This window comes from Chaetodon auriga, chromosome 23 (genome assembly GCF_051107435.1).
Source record: "Chaetodon auriga isolate fChaAug3 chromosome 23, fChaAug3.hap1, whole genome shotgun sequence".
Lineage (NCBI taxonomy): Eukaryota > Metazoa > Chordata > Actinopteri > Chaetodontiformes > Chaetodontidae > Chaetodon > Chaetodon auriga.
The window spans coordinates 10,827,313-10,850,319 of NC_135096.1; the positions used below are offsets into that span (position 1 = coordinate 10,827,313).

The 23,007-nt window shown below is 40.9% G+C and overlaps 1 protein-coding gene across 1 annotated transcript in view; it reads right to left on the reverse strand.

Moving 5' to 3' along the window:
* LOC143315666 (uncharacterized) overlaps positions 1 to 22,601 on the reverse strand; it is a 353,798-nt gene extending 331,197 nt beyond the window's left edge. Inside the window, exon 1 of the mRNA XM_076722991.1 lies at positions 22,481 to 22,601. Coding sequence (XP_076579106.1) covers positions 22,481 to 22,573 — 93 coding nt within the window. The 5' untranslated portion in view covers positions 22,574 to 22,601. The remainder of the gene's footprint in view (positions 1 to 22,480) is intronic.
* Positions 22,602 to 23,007: the final 406 nt, after the last annotated feature.

Consider the following 23,007-nt stretch of genomic DNA (forward strand, 5'->3'; position numbering starts at 1 on the left):
GACTTTTTACTCAGCCAAAACAAATTATATTATTTTCAATAAGCAGCTAAGTAGAAAGTGAGAGACACAGAAAGCATAGGTCTGGGTATATAAATTATATGCTGTACTGTGAAAAAAAATCAATGCACAGGGGGAAAAAAAAAAAGTTCCATGTAGTGAATACAAATATGATCTCTGTTCATAAAACATGACGTGATGATGAAGTTGACCTGTTAAATTTCACCGCCTGCAGTTATTCTCCATAATTCATGCGCAAAGCAGAATCCAGCCACACTCAGACACACATGTTTCTTTACTTATCAGCAGGATCAATGATGAGACTAAGGATCAAGGAATTCAGGATCCACAACTTAAATGAGGTCCACACACACACACACACACACTCACACACACACACACACACACACACACACACACACACTTACTGAGTGTTAATATTGACTGGAAATGATGCCCATAGGCCGGATGAAATTGAGTGCAGATGCTAACAATTCATCACATGTCACATCTGCTCCTTTGGCCTGACAGTCTGAGTGTGATATCAGTTGCACACACACTGCCACTCGCACACACATTCATACACACTTGAACATATTAGACTGCATGTCAGGGAGTTAATTATTTAGTGGCGGAGCTATGGAATTTGGACTAATGCATAAATGAACACAGACATTTAAAAGTCAATTTCAATTATCACACGCCTGCTAACAGCACTTCTGGTGATTCAAAAGTACTAAACAAAAAGCAATCCCATTTTTTCAAGTTCATTAATAATTCTGATTCTAATAAACATCACTCTGATAGGACTGGCAGATAGAACCCGTGTGCAGAAAGAATGCATGCAGATGCAGAAACAGAAAAACCGAGCATGTGGAAAAACTACCCAGCTCACATTTGGACAAACATAGTACTATGAGTGCTAACACCACCTCTGAATAAAATTCTTTTTTGTGGGGAGTTTTCAGTACTGGACGCCGGAGTCCCTCTTGTGGCTAGTGGTTGGCTCACATGGCAAATAGCGGTGCTCGTGCACCAAATTAAACTGAACAACAGTTCACTGAATTCAGCACATCGTGTGTGCCGTGAGCAGCATAAACCCTCCCGGGTGACTCTGTTGTATGGAAAACTGCTCAGCCCTTCATTAACCGACTCTTCTGGCCACTTCAGGCAATGGAAACAAGCTGCGAACACTGATACAGGTGAGCTAATTAGCAAACAGTCTATTCAACAGATATGAAGCACCATTAGCATTCATTTTAAGTTGCACTTCTGGCCACCTGGTGAATGTAAATCCAATATTTTCTCTCCCTTTAGCTCTGTTTCTGGCCATTATCAACCTCTTTTTCATTGAAAGCAACTTCCCGCTGCTGCTACAAAGCGCAATAGAGCGGGGACTGTTACCACAAAAACATTAATTATAACTGGTTTAAGGGAAGCAACTAGTTGTTGAAAGTTTCATATTCATTAGTTCCACCTTGAGTTTAAACTAGACTAATATGTTGCATATTTCAGCTCCTTCTGAGCTGAAATCAGCCTCCAGCTGTCTGTCAAATTTCTCAAAGAAAGTCGACCTTGTGGCACACTGTCAAGTGTGGTGCAGAGACTGATGGAGCCTGCCAACCTCTCATTATTGACCTCATTCATTTACTGTAACAGTATTAGCTAAATTAATGTGATCATTTATTGAAGTTACAGTGCAATGAGTGGCTCATGCAGAATAGTCTTGTCCTGACTAAAATAACCGAAGACCGGTGTCCATATGCTGTGTGATCTTGCACTGTATTCTCCCATACGTGAGTTTAGTTTGAGTAAAGTTTAAGTGCAAATATGAAATGTAACATTGATTGTTTTGGCATTCATATTGAACAGAGCTGAAGTCGGCAGGATGAAGATTCGAGAGGAGAGCAGCCGCACACATATTGAATTTTGAAAGTAGTTACCACAACTCCTGTGTGCTCAACCATCTGCTCCCCTAAGTTTATAACAACTAAGACTCGCGGGATCAAAGACTCACTCTCCGTTTTGATTGCCAATTTCGTAAATCAATTTTGATGATATACCTTTTTTGTTTTTTTGATGGCCATCTGCCACACTCGAACCATGTCAGCATTTATTTAACATCGCAGCGGGTTCTGATCATTTACCTTTATACATAACCCGCTTTCTCCTTCAGTCAGGGGTGAGGTGAGGCTTGGCTCCGATCCATACTGATTTAGGAAGTAATGAGGTCTATGTTTCACTGTGATGTCACTCAGTGGGGGGTCCAACTAATGAGTCAGACCACCACTGCATTCATCTCTGTCCATGTAAAATTCACGTTGAACGTATGCCTTAAAACAGCATGCGAAATGCATGAGTCTTTGATCAGGCAGTTACTCAATGATATTCAATACTTAAGTGTGAGTGAGCATGTGGTGCTACCAGTTTGGTAATACATGAAGTCATTAGTGGCTACAAGTTGGTATTTTGTGCCCAAAAGGCTCTTTGTTGTTGTGGATCCAATTAAGATTATTTATAATACTTGGTTCTGGGTTTTAGAAGGCAAGCTGAGTTCCTCTCTCTGTAGAAATGCAAGGACACAACACACACACACACACACACACACACACACACACACACACACACCGCAGAAAACAATGGACTCATCAGGCTATCCTCTCATTCTTTCATTCAGTGACTCATTTCTTCTCACTCTGTCCAAATCATTCATTCAAAGCCATGCAAGCACCGCGTCATGGTCAGTTGTTCGGTCAGGTGGTCAGTCAACCATTTTGGTCCAAGCTGAAATAGATCAATGGCTACCACATGCACAGCCATGGCCATGTACACTCATCGTCCCCAGAGGATGGACATTACCAACTAAAAAGCGCTGGTTCATAATACTCACATTATACTTTTACTGGAGTTCCCATTTCAGTCGATAGTGCTTGTGTCAAATATTTATCTCAAATGACTGACTGAAAAAGTGACAGAAAAAAGGAAGCGCAAGATAAAGCTGCAAGAAATCCCACACTGAGAGCCATCCAGATTCAGCTCATTTGCGGCTGCAAATGGACTTATTATACGACTTTGCAGAAATGTTAAACTTATGAAGGAAGACCATTTTCTTCAAGGCAAAACCAAATGCACTGAGACAAACCAGAGACGATGGCACAAAGTCGAATTACAGCCGCACAAGCAACATCATGACAGTGTAAAATAGAACAAATAACAGGCACGCAATCTTGTCATTAATGTCACCCGATAGCGCTGTCTCTCTTTTCCCTCCCTCTCTCCCTCTGTGTTGCTCTCATCAGGGAGGTGAGCCAGATTGCCGCCATAGGTTTAGGCAGTGCCTCTTCTCCTCCCATAGATCTCCCCGAGATCAGTCATAATTACAGCGACTCCTGCCGCTTACTGACGTCTCTCCCCGTGTTGCCATGGAAACGCCTGCCATCACGACGAGGCGGGAGGATTGGCGTGAAGGGGATCTGTATTTCCCATCGGCCATATCTGATTAAAAACCCCGGCATAGCTAACAAAGGGGATGGGGGGGGCTTTTTAATTTCCACACGCTGCTGGCTCTTGAAGGTCTCTCTCATCCCGGAGAAAGATACAGGGTCGCCGCTCGTGGGTCTAATGGCTGCCGCGGGGGTAAATTGTACTTGCATCCTCGATAAGACAGAGAAGGGTGATGATAGATCATATGGGTTAATCTAATAGGTCTCCACTTGTATGATTTAAGTCTATTACTGGTGCATATGACAGGAATTGTCTGCATGATTGAATGGGTGAAGGGGATCGAATGTGATAGGCAAACACACACAGAGACACACACATTCCCCGAGACTGTCTTCAAGGCTAAGGTATAAATTATACTTTTACTGGAAACTTGCAACTGAAGTTTGCATCTACAACTTTGGCGTGTCGTTACGGTGCCATAAAATATAAAAGCTCCAGTGCTTCTCAGCATCGGAGAGAAGCTGCGCAACTTATGGTTCAACAAAACACACTTCATTACAAAATCAGGCAAGGTCAGGTTAGGAGGCAGGAACTTCACCTGGGAGCCAGTATGAACAAAGAAGTTTTGTTTTGGTTGTCTCCTCCACCTCATTCCCCTCAGGTCTGGCTTGAGTTGGCCAACAGAGGGATGGTCAGTTAATTAAACAAGCAGGAAATGGACTTCATGAAAAGTTAATTAGAGTGTTAATGAAAGCGAAGTGGGCTGGACCGGCGGTGCACTGATAAAGCAGTGTCGAGCATGTGTGCACACGGATCCCTGCATGTATGCGCACACACGCTTCAGCCAGCATCGGCTGATAATAGGCTCAGTCGGTTGAGCGCGGGAGAATATTTCGCCACAATCATGACTCTCCACCGCCCCGGGGTGAAAATAAATAGTTTCTCCTCCGTGAAATGATGCAGCAGTTTCATCTGAATCTATCAATTGCATGGAGAATGAGTTCAGATATTCAAGGTTGCGGTCATGTTTGTGAGGGGATCAAGCAGACTTTTATCTGCAAAAGGCTGTTGTTTTGGCCTGGATTTCAAATAGGTTACCAGGGATTACTTTCCCTCTCATCTGCCTCACTGTTCACTGTGTGTAAAAGCAGTACTTGGCTTTGTGAGCAAAGACTAAGCCTGTTTTGCTATTTTTGTTCTGAAATGCAAAGTTGCACAGAAGCTTCAGGAATAGCGGACAGCCAGCTCGTTTTTTTTCTTTCTTTTTCATTTGCCGATTTTCACATTTAAGCAGAATGCATGCACAATTAAATCACAATGCTTTAACACACAATAATAATTACAAATTGCTGTTGATTTTCTACTCATTTAACGAGCATGCAGAAATCCATTCATCTACAAACATTCAGCCTTGACAATCCCTTTAGTCCACCCATTTCCAAAAATATGTCATTTGCCTTTTAAAAGAGTTTTTTTGCCCGCTCACTAGCAGGACATATAGTTGCAGCAGCAGCTTATGGAGGCAGTTGTGGTACTTTAAAAAACTCTTAACTCGATTGCAGTAGTTTGCATCAAAGATCGCACTCCTTCTCTGAGTCCTAACTTACTCAAAACTGAACACAGAGCGATGATACAAATATTTTTAGATTCAGTCTCACTTGAACTCTCAGAGGATACCATTATCTCCAATCTCCTCCCTGGATAAACAGCCATAAATCTGTTAAGAAATCACAGAAAAGATTATGCTCCTTATAACTCCAGTAACTCCAGAACTTGCCTGAGGGTTCTGCCTCTACTATCAGGGGTTAATATTAGCCAGGATTTTGAATTAATTGTGCTATTAAGAGATATTTAAAATGTTTGGAAGGGTTTCTATGTGAGGATAATGTCTTGCATTCTTCTTTTTTGTCAGGTTCAGTTGAAAATTACAAAACAGTCCACTCCATTTACTCTCACCCACTTCATTCATTATGTGCTCAATGTAGGTCAAGGTTCTGGCTGAACAGGATGCGCAAAAATGCATTTTTGTCCCAAAATGTTTCATTTTATGGCCTTGTGATTCTTGCCTTGAGTGCGAATGAACCACAGCTGAGTTTTCCTCTCCGATTCCATCAATGTATATCTTCATTAGAGGGCAAATCAGGTCAATAAATGAATGACAAAATGTTCTTATGCAGGCGCACTTTGCTGAATAAATGAATAAATAAACTGAAAAACAAAACATGAAGCACACCTGATGAGTCACTATTTCTGAAAAGAGAACAGAATTTGGAAAAATATAACTAAACTGGAATTACTGCCTTGCTGTTGTATGACTCTGACAACTGGTCAAGTTGCAGTTTACTGACATTTCTGTTCAGACTCATGCAGTAAAGACTCTGAAGGAGTTCAATCATGGTATTAAATGTATTTTTTGACGAAATGGAAGTTATCAGCACACTGACACGTGTGACTCTAGTGAATAATTTCCAGTAAGAAACATGCTGTCTTCACTTAGAGGCCATTTTTTTACGGAGGAGTCCAGAGGACTGATGGAGAGGTTCATCATGAGGTGCAACGATAAAAACCCGAAGCTCAATATCAGCAAAACCAATGAGCTTGTGGAGGAGTCAGAAGTGGTTTTGAGTCCCCTGCCAGGTGTTTACATACACTTTAAATGTGCGTAGTTTGAAGATGGGTGCAGTCCAAGCAACGAGTACTGAGTGCTCAGAATGACTGCTTTTTGTTCTTAAGACCATTTATGGATAATTGTGAGAATGAGCTGAGAGACCAGCTCCACAATAGCTGAGATTTATAAAACAGAACCATGCACACACACCTTCAGAAAACTAATGAAAAGAAAGCGCATGCATATGAGATAGCATGCCTCCCTATCTCAAGTTTCCGATCAACAATTGCAGAATTTAAAGATTAGTATCGCTTATCCCGTTCCTTGAGGATGACCTTGTTGCTTGAAAGCTTTCAATGAAGCATTCAATCCCCAGGATCTGCTCATATTTGGGACTTGACATTCAACATGTGTTACATTGTTTCTCTTCTCTTCATTTTTCTCCAGTGACTGGAGGCACTTGTTGTGAGCGCTGGAACACAGTGCTCCTGGAGTTGTACCCACGAGTGGATTATGTTAGCCCCCACAGTTTGAAAGATGGATGAATGTGGTTTCATCCCCCTCAGCATTTAGAGTTCCATCCAAGCTGCTTTGTGAAGTGCTGTATGTGTGCGTGTTTACTATATGTTGCACGTGTGTCGCGATAAAGTGGCAAATGCATAGATGATTTAAAATAAATAGTTAAAAATGGTGCTACAAAGTAAAAATAACAAAAAGCAATTAAAATTTTAAGCAGACAAATCAACTAAAACAAGAACAACTGGAAGTAAAATAAGATGACATTAAAAATTTAAATTGACCTAAGGACAAAAATGAGCTAAGCTTTAGATTGTTCTGCATGTTATTTCAGGTTGCAGGTGCGCAATGAGAAAAACTAGATTTGCCAAGTTCAATAAAAGCAGCCGGCACCTGCAACATAATCCAATCATGAGGGGGTGAAAAACCAGTAAGGGCCTTATAAATAAATAAAACCCAGCGTCTATCACGCCTTCCAGAGATCGAGAGAGAAAGAGGGACCTCACATTGGCATACAGCTCACAGTGATGAGTATTATAATTATTACCAGTAATAAATCTTAGTGCAGAGTGATAAACAGCATCCAGAGGCTCAGACTTGCAGCTGAAGCATGCATGTATAAAATGTCATCATTATCCAAGAGTGTTGCCTCAACAAGCGCCTTTCTACAATGCTGAGGAAAACATGTTCTACACCTATAGAAGAAATCGGTATATGGGAGATATATAAATTAGAGAGGGCTATAAACACACACTTTTTGAAAAATAATATGAAACATCACAAAAACATTCATATTTCTCCATCCTCAACTTCAGAGTATAAACACAATGCACCACCCACACACATTCAAGCACTTTGCCTCGTAAACAAAAACCTTTGTTAAAGCAATTAAACCTAAAACACTTCACACGCCATCGCCACTTCACTGGACTGTATGCAAATTCATGAGAGACATGCAGGTCTATTTTCAGGGAAGTAAACCGTGTACATTTTGCACATTTTAAAACATTTATATTTGTACAATATACACGGCGCTTTAAACATGTAAAACATTTATCAGCTGAAGTACAGTATAATGTTAATGTTGCGCTGCTTCACACTTGACTGCCATGTGTTCGTGTGAAGTTAAGCTCTTGGGCGCTCGCTGCCGCGCCGTCAAAACGTACTGTATATTTGATATATGAAACTGTATAAGCTTGGCTTAGTATATTTGTGTTTTTTCCACTTAAGTGAGCAGTGTTTAAGTCAAAGGAATGCTCTCTTTTTCTTTCTTTATGTTTTTTTCCCCTGACTTTGATGGATTACCTTAAAATCCATCAAGTATCTCAAGGAACCTTTGTGTTCATACAATTTCACTTTCAGACCATAGTGAAATGGATGGAAACCAATTGCTGAGAAGAACTGGATCCAAAAATGTGCTTGATTTAATGCTGATGTTTAGTAAGTGCAATGTTTAACTGACATGCTTAGCAGGATGTATTCGCATGCATTTGCTAAAAGACAATAAACACAGAATGCAGTTGAGGCAAACTAAGTACAATTTATGCTGAGTTGGACGTAAGTGTCTGTACCAGAATTCATTGTAATCCATCCAATAGCTGAAGAATTTCACTCTAAACTAACATCAACCTCATAGTGGTGCAGGAGGAAAAGTCAGGGGATCACCAAAATCACTTGGATTCGTCGTCTGGGGACCACGAATGCAAAGCATTGAACAGCTGCTGAGACATTTCAGCCTGCACCAAAATAGCACAACCAGCCAACATCCACGCTAATGTGGCTAAAAAAAGAAATGACAGCTTCTGATATTGATTTTTGTACAGATTTTTCAAGCATCCATCCTAACACCCTTGACGGCAGTTTACAGAGACAGAGACCTGACGGTAACCTTGATTGACCTGCCAGTTTCACACATCATGTCCCCACCACCCCATCATTAAATGGTAAACAATACAGCCAATTGACATTGATTGAATTAAAATACGGAAAGCCAATTAGTGTACCTTTGATTGCTCAACATAATGGTTAGCACAAGAATAAGGATATTTAAGCTGCAGGTCTGGATGGGCTGTTTTGCATTAGCAGTGCTGCACATTGCATTTCAGGCACCGCAACCTGAATAAGACCTCTCATTTCTTCTGTCCGAGTTTTACACTTTGGGTAGAGAAAGGTTAGCTGTCCAATTGGCAAGGGCTCCCTTCGAGGACGCCAGAGTCAGACTTAAGTCAAAGCTATTACAAGGGGCAAATAAGTTGCATGAAATATTCACCCAAGCCCATGTCCAGGGAAGTGCAAACATAAATAATTCACAAAGGGAAGTTGGAGGCATGTCTGTGTTCTGCTGGAACATCACATATCCTAAGGTCTGCACTATTGGGTGTTTTGATGCGGTCGGAAAGCTCTCTGTGGATTTATTTCTTCATTTCTACATGCATTTCTGGTGCTCGATTTAGAATTAATTTCTAATTTCTTATTCAAGAACTGGGTCTTCATGCATTCTTGACATACTTGAACCCATGCCAGATGTGAAAGTGGTTCACTAATAAAAAAGCATGAATTCTTAAATAGGCAAAATAACCCATTTTTTTTTTTTTTTAAACAGGAAAACCTCAAGCTATCACAAACACTGAAATCATTCTGTCATAAAAAATGAGGGCTCTGTTTGCAGCACGCTTTGACCAAAAAAAAAATTGCAAAGGCCTTTTTTGGAGCAAAGCAAATCACACGGACCACAGTATTTTGGTCTGAGCCAGCTCTGCAGTTGTGTAAGCTCGGGTGAATCCAAATCCAAATCCTACATAACAATTTGTTGTCATGGAGCTTAGCATTCTGCTCTCTCTCACTCTCTCTCTCTCTCTGTATGAATGTGGACACAACTTTGATGACAACAAAACTTAACAAGCGCCGCGCTCCTCCCGTTACAGCCCGACTCGAATTAATCAAGAAAAGTTTCCAATCAATAATGCTGCGTTGGCCCAGGGGAGGGTTTGCAGGTCTGCCTGTGCCAGGCATGCAAAAGATAGTTATCACTCCAGCTGAGAAACGAGCTGCTCAGCATCAGCTCGGCTGGCGGATAACTTTAAAACTCAGCTTGAGGAAAGAGAGGAGGATGATGAACGACGTCTGTGGGAGAAAAGCAGACGATGTAGCTGCGGTGGAGGTTTGTGTAAAAGATGATGTGTGAGAGGGAATAAAAAGCTGGTGGGGGGAAATATATATATATATATTGAAAAAAAACACGGGTGGATGTGATTTGGAGGCAGCATTCTTAGAAAAGATACAGAAAGACAAGAAGATTCAGATCAGAGCTTCCTTTCAGGCCATCGGTGGCCCTGCTGTGGGCTTCGGGGTACACATCTGTGATGAACTAGCAGCTTTTGCTTTTTTTGCTTTTTTTGTACAAAGTTGCTCTCATGACTGTAGGAATATACCAGAAAACACCTCAATGCCTTTCAGGAAACTGACACACGGAGCGGCTGCAACATAAATAGAGAAGGTGAGAACTCGAGGAAACACCTTTTCAGCTTTTCTTTCCTTCCGGCTCACTCACTTGCAGCTGCTTCCAAACCCTTTTCTTTTACCGCTCAGTTTTAGTTTTGTGGCAAAAGTTTTACACATACTGGAGACATCATTAAAAATCCTACTGGATGTAGCAATAAGCGGGTATTTAGGTTGGATCTGTGTATTCCTCTTCGGGTTTTGGAAGTGAGGCGATGTAACCTTTGAGAGGAGAAACAGCACATTTGTAATCTTTCAAAAAGTAGAAAAGTAGACATGGTGAGCAATTAGGTCAACACACCGAGGGGTTTTGCTGGTACAACCTGGTCTGGTATGACCAGCAATCTGACCTCAGAACTGTTGCTCGCGGCCACAGGGGACTTGTACTCAGAAATCTCACTAAAAAGAAATCATTAAGCAACAAAAGAGAGGGTTTGTGGTTCAGCTTAGTGATTCTGACAGCCAGCCTTTCAATACTGGAAGCTTCTCTTTCCAAACCAGACAGAAAAAAAGACAAACATCTTGCATCATGCAGGAGGTTGAGGGCTTTTTGGAAAAAAAAACAAAAAAAAAAAAAAAAAATGCAGTTCAGCTGGTTTATCCCCAAGCGTGTGATGTTGCAACTCATCTATCAATCAGTCAATCAATCCCTACATGGTGTCATGTCTTCTCAACTGCAGCTGCGATCAGTGAAAATGTCTCTGGAGCTCTTACACGATACGTGTTGTATTTCTGTGCACCTCTGCGCTACTGGTGTCACTACGAGCACTGCACTTGTTGTGGACAATCACTGCATTAGTGTCAAAACTGCAAAGTGATGCAATGTTCAGGACATGATATTCTCTTACATGGGTGCAGAAGTGTTAGTAGAGCTTAACAGATTGCATGAATTGTGAAAGCAGAACTCAAAAAGGAACAAGAGCAGTTTTGGCAGTGTTTTGACTGTAATATGTTTACTTTTACAGACATATTTCTTGCCTCATCAAACAGCTTCTGTCCTGTTTGATAGAGCCATATGATGCGCATTTAACATTCCACATTGGTCCCTGATATTCATGGTGCCTGAGCTACAGTCATTTGCATTGCTTACAATGTCAATAATGAGGTCCACCCACCAGCTATGAATAATTTGAAGAGCCCAAACTGTCTCATTATAAAATCAAGGACACCTAGTAGACGCTGTATCGTACATGCACCCGTACATGTGCCTGTTGGCTGACCTGCTGCCTTTGAGCTGGCTGACTTTGCTCATATTCCACAGGCACGCTTGGATGACCTCTTTGATCACATGATCTCATCTGAGGAATACTAGCCAGCTTACCCCGAGGCATACAGCGTTATATCTAAGACTGCATTCAGGATGTACAGACAAGCCTGTGCGCTGCAGAAGACCGGACAGAAACTGCTGATTGCTGTTTGTAGCCTTTATTTTTAATGCGTTGCGAAGTGCAAAAACGTTCCTCAAAAACACAGATTTGCACTTCGGCGCAACAAGAAACAAAAAGAACTCACAAATGAGAATCTTCCAGCAGTTGTTTTACTTTTCTATCCTTGTGTTTGTCCTCTGTGCAGCACAATCATAGCTTGTGAGCAGATGTTCATGCACACAGGTATTACAATATGGATGGATGGGAGCACTGAGCAGACAGGAGACAACACTCAGCCTGGCATCTATTTTTACTTGAAATGAAAAGCAGCTTTAGTGCTGTGAAGAGAGGTGACTGTCTGATGGGTGTGACACAGTTGGCGTGAGACTAAATGTCTAGTAAATGTCGAATCACTCTAATTGGGCCTGTTGTGTTAGGATGTAAAGTATAACAACACATTAAGCTGCACTTAGGCTGCAGCTCAGGTGTCTGTAGTCTGTTATTTTCCTCCACTGAGGCAGACATTCGAAGCGATGAAAAATCTGATTCCCTGTTAATAATTCTACATCATTTGCAGTACAAATAGACATCAAAACCACTCAAGTTAGGTATGTCGTCATGAATTTGCATTCTAAAACAGTTAAATAAATCATCACACTTACATGTATTGGAGCAGAAAACGTGGTCACAAAAAGAAGCCAACACAATGTTCTGGTCTATAGAAAGACTGAGCACGGAGTTCAACTGGCTAACAAGCCTGTGAAATTATTTATTGTCCTGCTGTTTTCTCCAACCAGTAAATAATGCCTGATGCCAATCGTGGAACAATTTCAGCCTACACATGCTATGACAGTGTTGTTTGCCTTGCTCAGATGTGAAGCTACAGTGGTAAACACATCTTTTTTTGGTCTCTTTTATGAAACAAGTCAAGTGCATCCTCTATGGCCGTGGTTTAAGTGAGGCAGCATAGAATGCGTAAGCTTCCATTAAATCACTGTGTAATTAACTCTTTATATAATGCTGCTAACTCTTTATATAATGCTGCGCAGCTTTAGGTACAACACTAACAACAAGCTATTTTAAAACCTTTCCTGGAGGGCCCCCATCAGCTCAAAATTTCACCAAATACCTTCAAAACAACCGACATTCCAATCAACCTCAATTGTACTTTGTATTTAGCGCCAATTAGCAAACTAAGATGGCAAACATGATAGACATTACACCTGCACAACATCAGCATGTGAGCATTGTCACTGTGCGTGATGTTAGCATGCTGGCATTAGCATTTAGCTGTCAGTGATCTATCTGGTGGCCAGAGTGGAATTCATGGCAACCAACATAAACTCGAGCTTTACCAGGACCACAAGTCTCCAGGGGCTGTTTTATCCTATAAAGACAGACTTTCAGTGGATTGCACTTTCATCGTCTTGTAATTTGAGCAGATTGTGGTCATTTGGTGGGCAGGTCCCCCCGTTTGATCCCCAGGTATGATAATGATGCAACATGGTTGATTGCAAGTGACGCACAAGTCAAGGTTGATCTTGTAAAAAGGCAAGACTGTGCACAGTGAAGATAAACACAGGCTCTATTCGCTTGCTTTGTTAAAATCACTGTTTTTATACCAGCTTTGTTTGAAAGTAATGCTGGTCTCAGTGCTGGATGGTTGGTGGATTGTAGTCACACATTTACAAATGGAAATATCGTCCCTGAAAAGTGACAGTTGAATATGAAAACGCTTGTCTCATCTACTTCCTGTCTCCATCCTGCTGAAGAACTGTCAGGACGAGAGAATGGCAGTTTGACAGTTTCGCACAACTTCAGCCCCAGAGTCGAATAACTGAAACTTTGAAGGAAATACACAATTTTACAGTGATGAATATTAATGATTATGATAACAGAAGCGACTCCAAATACCTTTAGTTAAAGTTTACGTGGACAGGCTAAGGTTAGAGAGGAGTAATATGTGCCCCAGCTCTGTGTCATAGACAGGGGACCAAAAGGTGTCCAACATGTCAATAGATACAGTACACTGGACAATGAAAAAATAAAGAATTCGGTTCAAAATTTCAGGCATTTGTGTCAATGTCACGAAGGAGAATGGTAAATGTGGAAGAGCAGACTGCTGGATTACTGCACTGACCATCTGAGGCATAAAGGAGAGCAGGCAGAGCTCAGCACATGTGAATAACAACTCTTTTTTTAACAGGGCAGGTCCCAAGTCGGACCACTGAGTTGTTTACATGTAGTAAATTTAGACAAACCTTGTATTCCCAAACCAGAATTAAGATGCTAGTACACTGGCCCGCAGGGTGGCTACTGATGGAACGACTCTGACAATGTGCTTTCCACGTGGACATACTGAGGCTTCCCAGTCAGGAAATTAGCCATCCAGCTTGTCAGCTCTCCATGGGGACTATGTCTAAGGACACCAGATAAGAGCCGGGGAACGACAAGAGCTGTCTGTAAACTGGTGTACGCTCACTCAGTTAATTTGGTTGAATCAATGTTTCATACGTACAAACGGCATCTTCTTCACCCTGATGCCAAACGATGGTTTGTGTGTCAGGTGTTGTTGGTGCTGGGTGACTGGGTCAGTGTGTAATGCCGATTAGAGTAAGGTAGCGGAACAGTGATCTGCCCTCGCAGCGCTCACAGTGCTACCTGAGGACCAGCAGGCGTGCTGATGATGAACTTATCCCATGCTAATGTGGAACCAGCAGCTGTAACAACTCCACATCTTGATGAGCTGTCAACTATCAGCAACTTTGCCAATTTGAGACTTTGCCAGTAATCTCTAAATGATTAACTGCCTGTGATTGAATTAAAAGCAGTCGAGTTAATTCAAGGCGAGGAAGTAATCTAAATGATCTATCTTTCTTCCCTTTGTTTCTTCCTTCTTCTTGTTCCTTTCTTCCATCTTTCACTTCCCCACTGACGTGGGTTTGTAGGGGCTTTTAAAGCAGGTTTCTTTTGCTTTCTTTTAATTTCAACAGTGTGCTGCTGTATTTGACAACATGAACACACCAGCTAACATTTATTCCAAGGGGACATTATGTGTAGCTCAGGAGAAATAACAGGGTATTTCATGTAATCAATCGATTCATAAAAGAAAAGATAGGCTGTAATTGATGCTCCTGAAAATTGGACGAATAAAGGGGTCTTTAGGTTTCATTTCATATTCATTACCAAAGAGCGTCCAGACAGGCTCTGAGAGGCTGCACAGCTGTTCTTTGAGCTAAATGCTAATATCAGCTTGCTAATATGCTCACAACAGCAATGCTAATATATGGGAATTTAGCAGGTTACACTTCCACCACCTATCTGAGTGTACTTTGTTAGCATGCGGACATTTGGTATACAGAATGCTCAGTTGAGGCTGATGGGAATGCTTTGCAGGGATCTGGTCATGAACCAATGAAATGGAACCATGACATGAAATCTTACAAATGATGTCAATGTGTATGTCAAGCACTCAACCCACTCAAAAAGCTACTAAAAAACAATAAACAGCATTTGAACTGAAATATGGTTCTTGTTCTTTGCTCTCTTGCTCCCTTGATTTATAATCAAGAATCAAAGCAATTATAGAATCAGCCTTTTTGTTGAATTTGATCATTTTACTTGTTTAATCTTATCTCTGTAGCTAATGCTGTTTTTCCAAAAAAACAAAGCAGATCAGGCTTCTCCTTAATCCAAAAAAAAAAAAAAAGTAAAATATGAATGCCAGTTATTTAGCTTGCTTGTCAAACACTGTATGCTTAATAAAAGATGAGGCAGTGATGTCACATGGTCTGTCTTTGCTATGTGTATGTCATGAATGAAAGTTTACCGGCCTGTAGGTGACCTTGCAACACAGTACCTTTTACTGAATTGACGCCACTAATTATAACCCCAAAAAAAATCTCTTGACAGATATCAATGCTAATCCCAAGGCCACGCGGCGTAACCGATAAGGTGGATCTCTTACCCCTCAGCCCTCATCAGAGAAACAGATGTCTTTCATCTTTGACCAGCAAGGTGAAGGGAGCGAGAGGCCGCTGCATGATAAACAGTTCTGCACCAAAGCACGGACGAGAGACGTGTGAACAGATATGCAGCACACACAAAGAGCCACGAGTGCACAGTGTGATGTGTGCATGCACGCATTGGAGCCCACACACAGAGATTTTAATGTACGCTTGCAGCTACCCATGCACCGCAGAGTCCTTGCACTCCCATCGCCCTTTCCCCCATTCCCTTCGCAGCAGTGGTCTTCCAGGCTAAGCCTGGTGAATCTCCCTTTAATGAAGTCCGGAGGTAAAAAGTGCAAACTCTCCCTCGCTGGCAAGCCAGCACTCGCCCACCTTTCATCATTACAGTAATGGACCCGATCCCCCATCGAGTAGTTTGCTTTTAATCCATGTCGATGACGCATATTACTGAGCAATCTAGATTGACTGGTTTGTCACTTTTCTTTCCCAACAACACCACCACCATCCACCCTCCTTGTTTTCTTCACTGTTTCAGAGGGACCTGAGATGATTCAGGGTCTTAAGAAGCATCACTACGTCATATTTAACCCATGTTTGAACAGTCTGCTCTAAACTCAGATATTAGGCCCTTTGCTGTCAGGACTGTATTCTGAAGAGAGGGAGAAGAGAAGCATGCTGGCTTATGAAGAGAAAGTAGACGTGATTCATACATTATTAATATTCTACACAGGTAATATTTTTTATTTCATCAGCAAATATTAATTAACCATAGAAGCGCCCTTGGTGCTATTAGGTAGTTTGTCTAATCTAAAGTGTTACAATCATGCAATATTATTAATATTGCAGCAAAGCTGATCTTACGGCAGTTAATTAACTGATTGTGATCGAAGGGGTGTTGCTATCTGTTAATAAACCTGCTGCATAGATACACCTGTGGGTCCTCACTTGAAGCTCCTCTGGGAGCCTCTTGGTTGTGTTTTTTTTAATGTTTGCATGTGTTGTATCTCAGGGCCGCTGTAGTTTGCATATGTACAAATTGCAGCATGCAATGAATGCAGCATAAATGGACAAGACTAGCTTGAAGTGGCACAGTGGATAACGCATGTTAGCCCTATTGCAGAATGGATCCATCTGTTTTTACTTACTTTTTAAGTCCAGTTAGTGGTATATGAAGGGACAAAACTGAAGAAAAAATGAGTGGAATGATCCTTTCAGTTGATCAGGAACATATAATTTGCATTAGCTTCAAAGTGCCAAAGCATGGCCATCATTTGGTAAAAGGAATTTTAAACAAATGATTCACAAAATTAATTACATTTCGAAGTACAGTACACCCACTTGGCATTCGTGCTCTGCAGTTTTATACAGTGACATTTCGACTGAGTTGATTCTCAGCACACTCTGCATACTGTCATAATAATCCAAGGCATCCAAGAAATAAATTTCCTGCTTTTCTCTGTCACCGCTTCATATAGTAGAATAGTGACTTCTTGAATTGCCATTTAACAAAATTTCAGATCTGCTGCGTTTTAAACAGATGGTGTATGGTGATAGGTCATCCTTGTGAAAAATACCCCACTATTTTGAGCAAGGAAGTAAGTAAGTTGTAGTCTCAAGGTTGTTCAGATCAGTTTAAAAAATAGCACACTTTTTTTTTTTTTTCCACATGCAGCACAAGACGTCAACTTGCATAACAAAGATAGGTCGGAACGACATTTTGCCTTTAGATACTATGATAATTGAAATTCAATAAATGACGGTGAGGGATGTGTGCGAAAATGACATATCACGTCGAGCGGATAGAGAACAAAAGCATTCAGTCCAACTCAAGACGAAAGAAAGTGAGGTCCCCTTTAACAAGAAAAGGCAAATTTACAACTATGGGGAAAATTCCAGCACACAGGAGATCATGTCAGACTAGTGTAACACATGGGAAAGCAGTTGCAAAGGGCAGTGAGTAGTAGCACGGTATTGCCCACTTTTCTTCATCTTGTCTGAGATTTATGTACATTTGTCTTTAGGGGGTAAAAAAGAGGAGGGTACCATGCCTGACTAGACAAAGAAAACAGCATGACCTACAGAGGCTGAACCTTTAGGAAGGTCAAATCTGAGAGAAAAGATGCAGAAAAAAAAAGATCAGCATGATTATAAGAGGCTTTGGTAAGTGCTCATACGGTATGATGCTTGTGCAGCAGGTAATATTCATGCTTACCAAGTGACCCGCAAGCAAAGACGAGCAGAGCAGCTCGTCAATAGGTGCACTGTTGTTTGCTCTGAATTGCCATGACTGGTAATGCATTTGAAGGGTTTTAACAGCTATGGGATGTCAGCCGGTATGATTCGGTCATGCTTTTTGCAAAGAATCACTCAGAAAAAATAACCCCTGAATGGTCCTTCCCCCCCTTTTACGGCTGATAACTCGACCTGCCGCTGCACTTTGATTCTGCAATGAATCAAACACGCCGCCATGTAATATTTCCATGACGCCATTCAAAAAGGCCAGTCTGGTCAAAGATTCACCCTTGACCCAAAAATGTGACAGAGTCAAATACTGATTCAGTCAGCTAGGGAGGTTGTGCTATCAATGGTAGAATGAGCTTTTTATATCTACAAAGGGAGCACCAGCATATTTCTATCGACAGTAGCCCAGAGGGGACAAACCAAACTGGGTCGGGAGAGTACAAAACTACCAGCAGGGCTGAGACTCAATGATCAACTGACTGTGTTGGTTTGGGCCTGCAGCGGTAACGTGGCGTGGCTTGTGTGTTAGACAGCAAATTATTCAGAGGTCAAACTCAGCAACTACAGACTAACTAAGAGTTAAAAGATGAAGTTATTTGCATTGTTTGACAGTAGGACTGAGTGTATACGTACACCTCCATAAACTGCTAGCTACTATTGCAGGAACATTACATCTGTTATAATGGAAAAGCTGACACTTCAGCAAGCTAACTAAGCTAACTGCTGGCAACTTAGGATCTAACACTTGCTCGCTATCTTTGTATAAAGTCCCGACCTCAACTGTGTGTTGTTATTGCCCAGGAGCTACACATGGACTGCACAAAGGTTGAAGCCCAGAAATGCCTCCATCACAGAAAAGTAAGAATATATGACAAAACAGGTAGAGGGCAGGGTCTCTGCAGATTAATACGCCGCTGCACACATCTAGTAGGTCGTAAGTGAGAGGGACTACTTTTTTATGAGTCCATACATTGTTTTTTTAGGAAAATATTGCAAAGTATACCAATGCACCAAACTTAACATGTAACATAAAACTCATCTCAAAGTATATTTTCTATCTACCCACAATTCCCACAAATAAACTGATAATTATAAAAGAAGAAAATGCATCAGATGGCATAATTCAGACACTGTATACTGGTTTCAAATTGTTTCGACCATGCATAAGGATGATGCTGTGGAAGGGCCTCGCTGATGCACTTTAGAAAAATGACCCCTTTCCTTTGCTATTCTTTTTAATGAGAAGCAAACAGAGGGATTCATATGCGGTTGGTTATGTGTGCCTGCATGCCCAGCTTTATAAAGCTGTTGAAAAGAATGCACATTTCTGTCTTTGTGCCTGCACAGTTTGTCTATTGGACACACAGTTTATGCGTCTGGTCCCTGATATGGTAAAACTCATTATTATATATTTTCTGTTGCTATGCGAGGACTGGTGCCTATTTTCTTTTCACTTTTGTGAGCTTAACAAGACTTTAACAGATGGTGTGTCCTTGTTGGGTAAGTTTGTTGCTGACTGTTTTCAAATTACATAAATTCTGACATTAGCAACCATTCGCTTTGATATTTTGTCAAGGCAAATGGGTCATTTCAAATGGCCAAACGGACAAAAACTGGAGGAGTGCACTTTGTTTATCTGAGAGTACTCTATTTGTTCGTCTCTGTTTACTTGAACCACAACCATGTTTTATTTGTGGGTGTTTGATTTAATTTGAGTTTGCTGGGCAATTTCAGGCCAATCGAAATGCTGCATACAGGCCAAACACAATCAAACATCCTCTCTGACCTCTTCCATGTTTGTCTGAGCTCAAACCATTTTTTGTGCATTTAAAAACACCCACAGTGCCAGATCACTTTGTATTGATGCATAGTAATAGATTCACTTCTAATTCTACTTCTTCAATTTATTTTTTCCCATCATTGAGCCTCCCTGGTGATATCATGCCATGCAGAGTGAAAATCCTCAGCTGAGTCTAAACATTGTTAACCTATTCATCAAACAATGTGTTCAATACATATTTATGGTTCATATATCATTGGTCAAAACATTTCACTCAATAAAACATTTGGGGGATCATTGAACCACTCTACAAAGAGCCAATTCATCTCCCAGGCTGCTTGCACTTCTTATGCACGACACTTGGAGCCACATTATTCAGAGCATCCGCCATATTCAGCTATTAGACAAGCCAGTATTAGGAAGAAAGCACAGCAGGCCATTCGCCATGCTGGGAACTGGAGAATTCCCTCTTTGTCAAAGTGAACAGAACAACGCCCATGCTCACAGAGGAATCATACTTTGAAGATTAGAGTTTTAGTTTAACAAACATTTCATGGACGCAGAGCAATTAACTGGCCAGTTTTTTCTGAGACTTGCAGAGGTGGTGACTCAACTCCGTGGTCACTTCCCAGTTGAGTTTCAGACTGTGGAAAATATTATTTTAAGATATTTCCCACAAGGCGACTACACAAACTAGTCATATTAAAGCTGCACTAATCAATATTTTCATATAACCAAAACCTCAAACAGCTATGTGTAATGTGATGAGTGTCACTCACACTGACAAACCCACTGAGAATCAATTTATATTAGCTTACTGTCACGATAACATGATGGTGCAGTACCTGGGTGTCAGGTTAAGTGCAAACCAGGAGTTTTGTTGATGTTGGAGGGTTTGGACAACAGCAGCTCTTGAAATTAAGATGTGTCAGGTTACTGATGAGGAGGAATTTGTTTGTTCTGCCATTCATGAAATCAGATCACTGAAGCAGGAGAGTTAAGAAGCTAGCTCAGATGACATGGGCTATGAGCAGGACAAGATATTGTCAAAGTAGCAAGAGAAGTTGGACGCTGGACCACATCTGTCCATCCACACTCGACGGTGAAACAAAGGAGCTGTGTGCACAACCGTGTATGTTCATCAATCGTCATGACCACAAGTGACTGTGATTCATGATTACTGTGCAGACTAATTTGGCTTCATATGTGGCAGCGTATAAAGCTGATGTGTCAAATAGTACAGTATAAACATGAACTATAAAAGGCAAAGCTGAAATATAGTTTAATTTTGAAAGTAAACTGTATTTTTTTAATATTGTTAATAAGAGCTGACTGATTTAAAGTTCGAGGTACAGTATGTTTGAAAAAGTACCAATACAGCTAAGGGTCCGTCCTCTGACCTGCAAAATACTGTGCAACTGCACAAAATGCCCATTACAGTTTCCTTCAGCCCATGGTGATTCTATTAAATTGCTTATTTTGTCCAACTAACACTCCAAAATCCAAAGATATTCTGCTCATTGTCATGCAAGGAAAAGAAAAGCAGCAAATCGTTGCAAATGAGAAGATGAGACAAAGGAATGTTTGGCATTTTCTTTCTTGAAAAAATTCTTTTTGGAATGACAATTATCAAGATAGTTGCTGGTTATTGATTTCTCAGTCCACTCACTGAATAATTGACTAATTGCTCCAGCTCTAAATCCATCTGACAAGCATCTCTTTGAAGTAAGCTTTCAAGGTGATAATGAGGCAACTTAGTGAGCTATAAAAAAGTTCTGCAAGAAGAACATAGAAAACCTCTTTATACTCAGTCATTCATTCATTTACAACCATGGAATTAATGAACTTACGGTTCGTCAGCAGGCTAATGAACCAGTTTGCCTGTAAATCTACACAATTTGAGTTTGAAATTGGGAGCCTGGTTGGGTTACCAGCGTAAAAATGCCTGCATCATTTTTTATGCGTTTCAACTTTTATGTGAACCTGCCTCCAGGGCAGCTTTGCCACTGTCAAAAATCTTTCTAACTAAAACTCCAACCTGCTGAGAATTCACATTAACGAGTAATCAAACAATCTGTCTTCAATTTTTTTTTTTTTTTTTTTTTTTTAACCAGACAGTCACTTTCGAAATATTCCCCTATCATGTCACACTGAGGCCTAGAACTTGTAATTAGTGTCTCTCTTCCGCACGGCAAATTGTTGAGGGATATTTTGCTCCGATAAAACCCTCTCAGAACTCTGCATGAGTCCAAAAGCTGTCATCACCTAACATTAGCTGCCCTAAAAACAGCACAGCTACCTGCAAGTCGTCTTTTAACACAGCAGCATGTGTGCAAAATCACCTCCCGTGCCATTAGCACTACACATACGATCATTCCACGGGTTTTTTTGGGGCCCTGATCGACACCAGGCAGTCAAACCATTTGACTGACTTGGTTTTTAATTAACAAATAAGGCACAATATGAAAAAAAATCACAAATTACACACACAAAAACAAACGAAACTGCACAATTAGTAAAAGAGAATAACAGCTAATTCAACTAGAGCTTAACTTTAACTCCGCTCAAGGGTATTAACAAATCAAGTGTTTTTCTTCTTGTTGCTACAGCTGAATGTTTTAGTTTCACTGTGCAGAGTGATGTATGTGCAGAGTTTGGTATTACAAGGCTGTTTTCACATCCATCTGCTGAAGAGGAAAGTTTCTCTGCGCTCATGGAAAATCCAATTTAGAGAGGTGGGCATGCAAGCATGAATTGTGACATCACAAATAGTTTGGGTGCCAATCCCGGGCCAGTATTCAGCTGTCACATCACTACAAGTGTGATGTGGAAAGTTGAAGCATCCGGCGCACCAACACTGAGAATGCACTTTTCAGTAAAGTAGGAGACATCTCCTGTGAAGTGGTTAAACTTTTGAAATGACAGGTTTGTATAATCATATATTCAGGAAGTCTGGAGGGGATATTTCATGCAAAAAAGAAAGAAAGAAAGAAAGAAAGACAATGACAATAATACAAAGAGAAGAAGAATTATAAATAATTAAATTCTACACTTTTACCTTGAGTTGAGCGTTTCCCGTGCAAGGCAAATGCCTCGGAGCACCTTGGTCTCCCATTGGCTCCCGCCGATGCCGCATTGGCCTTTGTAACATCGCTGGTTCGATTCCAGCGGCTGACCTTTGCTGCATGTCATACTCCTCTCGCTCTCTTGTTTCCTGTCTGTCTCTTCTGTCTAATAAAAGCAAAAAATGGGGAAAAAAAAAAAACATCTTACAAAAAGCAAGGCATTGCTTTAAGGTATATATGGAAAAACGACACTGGCTGATACTATAAATCAATTTGTACACCAGGGGAATGATTTATTGACAGCACTGAGCAAATCGTGATATACCTGCTCTCTCAAGAGCCAGAAGCCTTGAGAATTTAACAGTATGTTTACAGCTCAGCAAAGGGTAAATATGTAGTTATGTATTCACTGCCCTTCTAACAACATGTTGTTTTTGCAGTTTCTCCACATCACCCAGTGTTTTGACAATGAAATATTAACCATCTTAGTCCAATGGCTTCTCCCAGATATTTTGTTATA